The sequence below is a fragment of the Siphateles boraxobius genome, unplaced genomic scaffold (assembly GCF_051911475.1).
Source record: "Siphateles boraxobius isolate OS27281-9 unplaced genomic scaffold, OSU_SipBor_1 8, whole genome shotgun sequence".
Lineage (NCBI taxonomy): Eukaryota > Metazoa > Chordata > Actinopteri > Cypriniformes > Leuciscidae > Siphateles > Siphateles boraxobius.
In genome coordinates this window covers 1,296,446-1,307,946 of record NW_027509208.1, presented here as the reverse complement: position 1 = coordinate 1,307,946, position 11,501 = coordinate 1,296,446, and the positions used below count along the sequence as shown (strand labels likewise).

The window sequence follows — 11,501 nt, the reverse complement described above, 5'->3', positions numbered from 1 at the left end:
AAACATTTTAGAATAATCACTCAAAATGGAAAAATTAGAAAATGTATGAACATCATCAGTCATCTGTCATTAGGCTTTCGAAGTTAGTGTTTCTTTGTGTTATTGCGCCATCTAGTGGTGTGTTCTATTTACACGCTTTGTACTCGTTTAAAATTTGCATAATAGCACTTAAAAACCGATTTGATCAAAATATCTTGTTTTCTATTTCTTGTTTATTTAATGAGTTTAAGCTTTTTAAAGTGATACATTTAAAAAATACATTTCCATAGGCTTTCTTTATTGTGAAAATATACTTTTAGTATAAAAAATATTTACTGAATCCTCTCCCATTCCTCTGAAGTATATGTGGTACCCTAACTATGCTGAATATTGCCTGCAGGCTTATCTTCTTTTAGTATATTTAATTTGTTCTGTCATGATTCACTACAGTCTTTGGGCCCACCTCATAGTCTTTCTTGAAGTTATTACAATCAACGCTGAACTGAACATGCCATAGGCCTATATATCTAGGCATATATAATTGTCACTTTCTTGGTTTGTTCTAATCAACACACATGAAGATGTATGAATTCAAAAGTCTTCAATAATCAAACCAGAATGCAAGAGGTTGCAGGATAATACACAGGAATACAAAATAGCACTCAAAGTAAAGACGATAACCGACAGTAAAGCTAACAAGGGGAACTAAATAAGACACAGGACAGATGTAATAATAAATCAAGGAAATTAACAAGGAGATTAACAAGACTAAACTGCAAGGAAACACAAGAAACAAAAGCATGAATGAAAACAATGAAATCTAACATAACTCTGACAATAATATCATATAATAGGCCTATATGTAGCCTATGTTATAATTTTATTATAGGTGAGCACTGAAGAAAGCAATGTGCTGAAACTTTTGCTCATGCTTGTCTAGTTTTTAATTCACGTGCACTTTTGCACTATGCAGTTTATAAAATATAAATATTTTTTCTAGACTTTCTTCCATCTGTATCTTATTCAGTGTGTGGTTAGCAATTTCTTTGTTTGTCAACATTGACTTTTTGGCTCTACACATCTGAGGCAAAAAGGATTTTACCTATTTTGAGCACAATAATTTCTTCTATAACCTTTTTGAAATTTTACATGCTTCATTATCAAGTGTATTGCTCTACAAAGCCTTGCCACCAGGTGGCCATTTTTAACCACGCTTGTTTTACCGTTACACATTAGCTATGCGAATATAGCTAGTACAGTATGTATTTGAGATTTTATGATTAAATGTAAGTGCTGATAAATAATGCTTTTTTTAACCTATTATTAAGTTTTAAGTTGTTTTATTTCTTGGAGATACATGCCATAGTATTATATTATATTATATTATATTATATTATATTATATTATATTATATTATATTATACATCATTGAAGTGTGTTTTTTTATTTACCAATCATTGTAAAGATGTAAATAAAAATCTCTCTGGAGGAAAGCATCAGCAGTTCCAACCATCACCATCCGCTCGCATGGCGCTGCATCCCTGACTGAGCTCCTGTGCTCTGGGTGGGGCTTTGCCAGCACTGGGGCATTTCCTCCAGTGTCGGGTTTCTCCAGCGCACTGGCATTTAAATCTGCTGCAGTGGAAAGCCTGTGGACGCCTGTCATCGTGAGTGAATCTGCCGGATTTCGCGCTCGGTTTATTTTCTCTTTCAAATTTCCAACACCGTGTCTATTGCGTTCGCTGAGTGATACATTGCTGCGTCCAGTGGCGCGCGCTTTTATTCTAACAAAGCCTGACTGAAAGGCTGCCTGTTTTGCTATGTTTTTGACCGTGACATATACGCAGAATATTATATAATGCATCCTATTTTGTAATTATGGTCTAGTCTTTTGTGCATTTTGTGTCGTGAGTGGCCTAGTAGACACTAGGGAACATTTTCAATGGACTCTTAAATACATGTACGTCAGAGAAAAAAAAAAGTAATTCATTTGAATACTGCTCGTTGGTGCATATTGTAATATAATTGTCCAAGGAAAACAGAAATAATCGTGTAAGGTTGCCTATTCTCGAATTGCACAATGTTCAGCTGGTTAGGAACCGATGACAGGAGGAAGAAGGATCCAGAAGTCTTCCAGACTGTCAGTGAAGGACTCAAGAAGCTCTACAAAACCAAACTGCTTCCACTGGAGGAGCACTACAAATTTCACGAGTTTCACTCTCCCGCTTTGGAGGATGCAGATTTTGACAATAAACCCATGGTTCTCCTGGTGGGACAGTATTCCACTGGCAAAACCAGCTTTATAAGGTATGATGTGTTTTGGCTCCTGTTAAACAGGTGCTGGTGTCCTGAGCACTGTAAGGACAACAGCCAGGAAACGTTACAATCATGTTTATTATTGTTATTCATGATATTATATTTGAATAATATAATATTTAACAGGATACATGTAAGAATATTTTGTCATGCACCTATTTTTTGTGAAAGATATATTCAGGACTGAGAAGCTTTTACAACAACGCGTTGCAGTAAAATCAGAAAATATTCACCATTTATGATTTATTAAAAGTCATCTCAAACAGCACCACATAAGTAGCCTATTTGGTATATATTTAAATAACTGTCAAAATCACATTTGCAACACCCAAAACCAGCTTTGCAAGTTCCATGTGAGATTCCTCACAATCCTATAAGCCACAAAATGTAATGACTTCAGTGATACAGATTTATCATTCATCTGATTACATGAGAATTTCTGTGTTCACTGAATACAGATTTTGATGTTACATGCTAAACAAAGTTTAACAAAGTACTATAATTTTAGCTTGGACAGAGACTGTTAACCTGTCAACAGAACAGAACAGGCCTGGCTCCAGCAAAAGATGTATCTGTATGACACAATGTCGCTGCTGTGGAGTTATGCTTCTCTGCGGGCTTATTTAAGGCTTTCGGGTTTCAAAAGAAACTACTAAAGATCACCAGGCAACAAGAGACACTTCCAATGACTCCAGCATTGCCATAGTTACTTGTTGTCACTAATAGGTTCCAGAATGCAGAAAAGTTTAGAGATGTAATTGTGGATGGAGACATCCATTTGAAAAGAAGTCATGTGGTCATTCCAACATTTTTAAGACTAACCTGAAGATTATTCTGATAGATAAGTTAAATGAATAGCTTAAAGTTAGTACTTTGTAAGCAAGTGTGAGTATTAGGCCTAACAGTTATTTGAGCTTTTTTGAAGGTCTATGCAAACACTCTGAATTCATTAAGCAAGTTGTAGATTTTGTTTTAAGCAATCATTTTGCTAAATGCTAAATTAAAATTAAATTATGAAAAAATCCTTTATATTTTTTTATTACCATTTCCACAAAAATATCAAGGTGCACAACTGATAATAATGTGTTTCTTGAGCCCAAATCAGGATATTAGAATGATTTCCGAAGTATCACGTGACACTGAAGACTGGGGTAATGATGCTGAAAATTCAGCTTTGCCAGAATAAATGTAATTTTTAAATGTATTAAATTGAAAAGTTATTTTAAATTGTAATAATATCTCAAAATATTACTGTTTTTACTGTATTTTTAGTAAATAAATGCAACCGTTTGTTAACCATAAACTCCTTTAAACTTTTGAATGTTAGTGTATATATTTTCTGATTCATAACCGTCATAAAATGTAATGTCATTGGCTATAGTTAATTTTAATAACATATTCTGGGATTCTTTGAATAATGTTTGTACTCAAGGTGAGTCTTAAATGTGAGAGTGAGGTATTGTCCTGCACTAGCAGTAACAAATGTGCTCTGGCTCTCTTTCCTCCTGTGCATTATTCATAAGGGTCGCGAGAGCCTCAGTGGACACAGTGTCTGTTCTGCTGACTGCACACATAACTATGAAAGAAAATAAGCTCAGCTTTCTCTGTATGTTTCCTGAATGTGAGAAAGCCCATGAAACACTTCATCATAATGTCATGAGGAGTTTCATGCGTAACATTGAATCCTTTCACCATAATACAAAAGTGGTGCTCTGGTTCATCTTCGTCACTTTGTTTAAAAAACATTTATTAATCTTAGTTAATGTTCATTTGAACATTTACCGATACTTTACGGAAATCAAATTTTGTATTTGTTAACATTAGTTAATGCATTGTGAACTAATATGAACAAACAATGAACAGCTGGATTTTTATTAACTTACATTGATCAATACTTTAACAAATGTGCTGCTCATTGTTTGTTCATGTTAGTTAATACATTAACTAATCTTAACAAATAAGACTTTATTGTAAAGTGTTACCAGTTTAGCTTTGAGCACCAGGGTATCCATATTGCAATTCACCCTAATGTATTTTTTTTATTAAATAAACTAAAATTAATCAATTGATCAATGTACAGTAGCTACACTACCAAAAAGCGAGGCAATATTTTTTAAATGTTTTTTTTAAATCTTATGCTAAAAAACACTAATATTGTCAACTATTATTCCAATTTAAAATAACTGTTTTAACATAATTTATTCCATAATTTATTGCCACATGATCCTTCAGAAATCCTTCTAATATGCTGATTTGGTGCTCAAGAAACAGTTAACAGTTTAATATTTCTTTTAATCAATTTAATGCATCCTTGTATCCAAGTATTCATTTCTTTAAAAAAAAAATCTTACTGACCTCAAACTTTTGAAAGATTGTATATATTTTGAGCCAGGGAGAGATTTGTTTGAATTGTTTTGTGATTTCACAGTGTTACAGAAAAGAAAGTGATAGATAACTTCCTCTGTATAAGATACACTGGACTTGGCAAAACATCCAATTGACGCCAGTGTTCTGTTGACACTCTTGTGTTACTGGCATAAACCGCAGCTAATAAGTTCTCAGCTGAGGCCAAGTGTCCTGTAATTACTCAAACTCTCATTTTGACCTACACTGTATTCCAAACAGTCTCAGTGCCGTCACATGTCCACAGCAGGGTTTGTTTGACTGACTCTGGGCCGAGAAGAGTAAACATTATCTCAGCAAACTCACATTCTCTATTAGAGTGTCATCTTATCAGTGTTTCTTTAACGGCAACGGAAATCATGGGAACATGGTCTTACATGTGGTATCCTTTACAGGCATGGATCCCTAAGTCTAAGAACACATTGGAATTTTGGGATATTTATTGGGGAATATCCCAAAACAAACTTTTGGAAACAAAAGGAAAGACTGTTGAAAAAAAGATGACACAGCTCAAGACCTCTTCAGTCAGGATTTAAAAAAAAAACTAACAAAAAAGTCCATAAAGATAATGAGTCTGAAGGGTGCAGAAACCCAGGTGTGGATATGGGAAGCGGGCATTATTTTACACATGATAATGTCCGATAGAAGTGTTTTAGTCTAAATGAATCTCTTTTATAGATATCTCCTGGAGCAGGACTTCCCTGGTATGCGGATTGGTCCAGAACCCACAACTGACTCCTTCATAGCAGTGATGCATGGCAATATGGAAGGGCTAATTCCAGGAAACGCACTGGTTGTGGATCCCAAAAAACCCTTTCGGAAACTCAACGCCTTTGGCAATGCTTTCCTTAACAGGTGGGATTACAACAATAATGTTTTATTTTAGTCCTCATGTTTATTGAAATGAACAGTTCAGCCAAACTTTAGAGCAAAACATTTAGAGCTTTTTTTTGTGTATTGAATGTTATGTGAACAAACCATGTAATGTATAAACAATTAAGTACATTAACAATGGATAACATAATTGTTAAACTAAAGGATGGAAGACAAAATAAAATAAATAAAAAACACACACACACACACATATATTTATATATATATTATATATACATACACATACATTGATACAAAATAAAGAATGATTAAGAGGCAATGAATTGTGCTACATTCAAAGTGTGTCTTACAATTTCAAAGTTATGACTTATTATTTGTATTATTAATTGTTTTAGTGTCATAATTAAATAATTCAAGTATAATGAAGAAAAGTATTACATTTGAGTATTGTTTACATTTATGAATAAAACATTTTGCCAATAAAATGATTGCATTTCCTATATATTCTATATTATAAATACAATGAGAGAAATTACAGACTATATCACACAATATTAAGGCAATTCAGTTTTTGAAGCAAGGAATTTTGATAGATCAGACAATTTTTGGGCGTGATTAGTTTTCTTGCCTGAAAAACGTTTCTTATAGTTAGTTTTAGTACTACATTTCGGGTTATAAATCTTCAACTAAAAAAAAATAGTCAGAAGTAACATGGTCTTCCTGACTCACAAGGACATCACAGAGAGGGCTGGTGCTAGGCAACATTCCTCCTCTTGATTGAGTTTCCTCATGCTGTCTGATCCACTGACGTCCCGTCACATGATTAAGCCACAGACAGATAAGAGCTCACCAGCATATTAAGCAGGCTGTCATTCACAGTCTGAAAATTACTCAACAGTAAAAGTGTGCATGATAGAGTGACAGTTCTTTATGAATAAATCCCCAAGGATGCAGTCGCATGCATGTGATTATTTGTGCAAGTGGTCTGTGCTGCACGTATTAGTCTGAGGGTTTGGCAGGCTGCGCTGCTCGTTGTGCAAATCAGCAGAAAAACTCTTGAGAAAATTGTCTCTTTGCCTTTTGCAATCGCAAAGTTGCATATTTTTGAAATTGGCTCATGCATTTCTATCAGAGGACCAGAAACACACTTTTTTAAGGGATAGTTCACCCATAAATGAAAGTACTACCATCCTTTACTTAACCACATGTCAGTACAAACCTGTATGACTGACTTTCTTCTGTGAGAAGAAAACAATAATGACCTCCATTGTGTGGACAAAAAAAATAGTTTGAGTTCCACAGAAGAAAAGAATGACATGAAGTGGTTACAGAATTTACCATCTTTACCGTCTTTCTACAAATACATTTTCTCTTCTCAGTTTGGTACAAGCAAGGAGGTAGTAAACATGCTCATGAGATATTACTTGTCATGCACCCTTTTTGGCTGTGGGTTTATGTAATTTGAAATGCTTGAGACAACTGCCCTGGTTTTCAGATATATTTTTAGATATGTATATCATTTATGAATGCACAAATAGCAGCAGCTCAGTGTACATGGTGTAAACTACTGCATATAATTATACATCAAATTATTTGACAATACAAGCAAGACCACTACAAATATGGGTATTTTGCAATTAGATTATTTTTATTTTTATTTTTATTTTGAGTAGTTTCTCGTGTGAAATAAAGCTCTCCAGCTTAAAACGTTCATATTTGGCCTAAACTGCTAGATATTTAGAACTAGCGTGAGGTCTGGTGCCAGATGTTCAGTAAATGTTCATGCTAGAATGTGCTCTTCAGTGCATTCAAGATGTGTGTGTCCAACATGTTCTCAAAACATATATAGTAACTCAAAAGAAGAGCAAATGATGTTAGGAAAAAGTTTCCCTAGCCTGAGGTCCTTTAGCGATTCACTCCAAAACATGACACACTTTTTCTGGGCCTAGTTCACACACTATAAGCCACAAACATGCACAACATTCTGGCTTGCTTTTAAAGCATCTAAGGGCTGACATTTTTACTCGGGTTATAAAAATGTAAAGTCTTACTTGCTTTTTATGTTTTACCATGTCCAACTTGGTCAAACTACAGGGGTAAAATAATGGTTTATGGCACTCAGCTCCATAGATCTATGCCAAGTTACTGCAACTTCACAGTTTTGGATATTTGGGACTTTTTAGTTGAGGGCTTGTTGAGCACAAGCTCAAATTAAGAATGAAGCATAAAACTGTAGAAAGTGGGATGAATATTTTCACTTTAAAGAGAGAAGAAGCTCAAGCTCAAATCAAGAATGAAGCATATAAGTGTAGAAAGTGGGATGAAGAAGGATTGCAGTGTCCTTGAGTGTGACTCCTGTTTGTTTGGGTTGGCCTTCAGGTTTGTGTGTGCCCAGCTACCCAATCCTGTTCTGGAGAGCATCAGTGTGATTGACACTCCAGGAATCCTGAGCGGAGAAAAACAAAGGATCAGCAGAGGTAACCGACGGCCAAAATGCATAAACGCACATATGCGCAAAATAAAAAATGTCGACTGACACAGGAGCTATTGTATATACACTACTGTTCAAAAGTTTGGCTACACTTTTTTTTAATGTTTTTGAAAGAAGTCTCTTATATAGCAAGTTGCTTAATATTTTTGTGGAAACCGTGAAACATTTTTTTCAGGATTCTTTGATGAATAGAAAATTCAAAAATACAGCATTAATTTGAAATAGTAATCTTTTGTAATAAAGTCTTTAGATCAATTTAATGTGTCCTTGCTGAATACAAGTATTTAAAACAAATCTTACTGATTCCAAACCTTTGAACGTAGTGTACATGATATTAGATGCATATGCAGTTTCTCCTTGGCTTCCCCAAAACTTCTCAAATGTAATTAAGTTGGATTTGCCAAACCTTAATTTCATTATACATTTCTGAACTCTTTTTTTTTTTTAAGGAAATAGTCAAATATTAAGGGTTGGAGGTTTAAAGTTAATCATTTTACACATTAGCAATACTAGATGTTGTAGTTTACTATTGTTTTGGTTGGTTATACCAGTCCTAGAATGTTTTCAAAGTACAACAGCATATCAAGATCATGTGATTTAAATTTTGAATACTAGTTCTTGTTTTCCCTTGAAAAAAAAGCTATTCAAATTTTTTCAGTGTTTGTCCATGATTTTCTCATGAAGAGTAACAGCATGTGATGGTGTATTGTGTAACCAAAGTTTCAATCTGTTTTTAATTGTGATGTGTTGAAAGTCTTAGAACATGGTGAGACAAGGCTTAATCAAGATGAAGGGTGTTGTTTTGGCTTGTAAACGATAAGGACATATACAAAATTCAATGGCCTCATAGCAGGCCTTATAGTGTGAAACGTACTCGGTTACATAATGTAACCTCGGTTACGAGTATTGCTTAAGTTGCTTACGCTATAGGTAAAGTCATCTTTTCTCGAGATATGAAGCCAAAAATTATCCTTAATTTTGTATTTATTGTATTTAAGCAGACTTAGAGCAGGCTATCTAGCATGCTCATTGGCTGCCCCGCGGCTACTGCAGCAGCCTACCACTGAGCCTGGCGTGACGTCACACCCTCTACGCGTCACAGCCCGCCAGAATGGGTGTGTCTTAGCGTATAAAAGTACGGCTCGGAGGCTGCTTCCCTGGTTTTCATCGACTGAAGCGAAAGTCGCTCGTGGCGCGAGCACGGCACAATCTTCTAGAGAGAACCGAGGTTACATTATGTAACCGAGTACGTTCTCTTACGAGAGGTTCTCTCGTATTGCGTAAGTTGCTTACGCTACGGGAACCCCTTGTCAACGTCGTGCACGCCAAGCATCCACGCATGAGTCCCAGGGAATCCCGGGGAACATAGATATGTGGGAATCAGGTGGCCAGCAACATGGGCAGGCACATGTACATGAGCATCCATAGGGAATACAGAGCGGAGTTGCCGGTCTATATAAAGCATATCAACCCATAACGTGCAGCTCAACCAGGAGAGCTAAGACACGTGAGAGTAGTCTGCGCACGATCAGATCTGGGCAGAACATACATTCATACTGACAGAAGTCTAGCTGCAAGGCGGAAACTTCCAGGTTATAAAACCTAACAAATGTGGACGGGGAGGCCCAGCCCACCGCCTCACAAATGAATGGAAACCCCTTCTCGGCGACCCCGTCCACTTGGGAGAGCGTCGAGGAGACATGAGAGTGGAGCCTCGCGGAGAATGGTGCATTCCACGATTTAGAAAGCTCCGTGTGGAGCTCCGGCAGAAAAGGTGCAGACCTGGATGTGGGCGCTGGGGGGGCGGCGATGTAGGAAACAGCCGTCCAGTCTGATAGGCGCGGGCTCTTTCGGTGGTGGCCACTCGAGGCCGAGCTGGTCGACGGCCATGGAGAGGAGGCGCACAAGTTCAGCGTCCACGCCAGCACGCGTGCGGCCGGATTCCTGGGCCGAGGAGGAGGCGGAGTGGTGAGAACCCAACCAATCCTCACTGTCCGAGGCCAGGATAGAGCAGCTGTCACCTGCGGCGTCGCCTTCCACCTCGTCCCCTGAAGTGACGGCGCGTCCGGGAAGGGGGGCGGAGAAGACGAGGGAGAGGATCGAGGGAGAGGCTCCGTTGACTACACATCAGGCTCCAAGCGGTATCTTAGAACGGCGCTTCTTCCTGGCCAATTTCACAGAGGGCGGAGTGACAGCTTCCACGTTGAAAACTTTGAGTCGAGTCCGCAGGGTCGACATCGGAAGTTCCTCACAATGGACGCACCCCCCGACGAGAGCGCGAGGGCTGCGTGGTCCGGGCCGAGGCAGGAACGCAGATCACATGGCTTCCCGAAAATCACAGTATCTCTAGTGTTGAGTGGGGCTCGGCATGAGCCACAGGAAGTGCGAGACATTTTGAGAAAAACGTCTCGCGCTCTTTTAGATAGAAGTGTGTGTCGTGGCGGCGAACACGCACAGTTAGAGCAAAGTATACTGTCGCCGGATAGCGCAGCAAGCACGGATGGCTGAAGGCGGCGAAGTCGGCCGGCTTCCTCAGACGCTTTCCTCTGCTTGCAGGTCGCTGGTTTCGACGGCGGCGGCTTCTCTCAGGATCCAGCGATGCGTAGAGATTCGCTGAAGAGATGAAAATCAGGGAAGCAGCCTCCGAGCCGTATTTTTATACGCTTTTATACGTACTTTTTTTCATCCACAGCTGTATTTGTATCAAGGAATGGTTGGTGTGTGCTTCTTTTCGTTCTCTGGTTTGCTGCTTATGGTGATGGATAACAAGCTTGGCAGATATTTCGATACTGATTTGGTTTTATAATACAAGAAAACATGGAAAGCCCGAAAATTTGTCAGAAAGCGTTGTCTCAAAAATGACGGAAATTTCTGTCAGAAAGAGTTAAACAGTTGATAGGAAAACTACCTTATGTTTAAATGTTTGTACAACTCTTATCTATTTAAGTGTTGATTATTAAATAAGTTTGATTAATTCATTCGGTTTTCGACCAAGTGCTTAATGAATTTTCTTCCCAGAATTTTCATTTTGGAGCATCTCTACTTTCATATATAAATGTTGTGACATTTCAGTGATATTAAAGATACTACACAGTAACGTCTAGTTAAATTACTGTACAGATGGCCTAGTAACAACAATTAGCACATGGTTACTTCATCACTCATTCAGAAAACGCCATTGCAGCTGAGGGGCCATAGTATTACCACTGTGCTTCCTGGCATCAGCACTTTTCATTTTACCCAGTCACCGCACTGAGCCTCACTGACCGAACTGATACGCCAGAGGATTATAGACACTCATGTTTCTGAGGCCTGAGCCAAGAGCTGGGCTCCCCAAGGTCATTTCAGATGTGATTTCAGAGAACAAATATTTAGCAGCCCACATTTGCGCAGAAAGTAGTAAATGTTGGTTTTGAGGTAGTCACTTGACAGTAAAATTAGTCATCATCTGATACTTGAGCCTCTCTAAAAATCACTT

At 37.8% G+C, this 11,501-nt stretch overlaps 1 protein-coding gene across 1 annotated transcript in view; it reads left to right on the top strand.

Moving 5' to 3' along the window:
* Positions 1-1,516: 1,516 nt before the first annotated feature.
* The window catches only part of ehd3 (EH-domain containing 3), a 34,580-nt gene continuing 24,595 nt past the window's right edge, over positions 1,517-11,501 (top strand). The window contains exons 1-3 of the mRNA XM_077220917.1: positions 1,517-2,286; positions 5,377-5,553; positions 7,912-8,009. Of these exons, the coding sequence (XP_077077032.1) occupies positions 2,060-2,286; positions 5,377-5,553; positions 7,912-8,009 (502 nt within the window). The 5' untranslated portion in view covers positions 1,517-2,059. The remainder of the gene's footprint in view (positions 2,287-5,376; positions 5,554-7,911; positions 8,010-11,501) is intronic.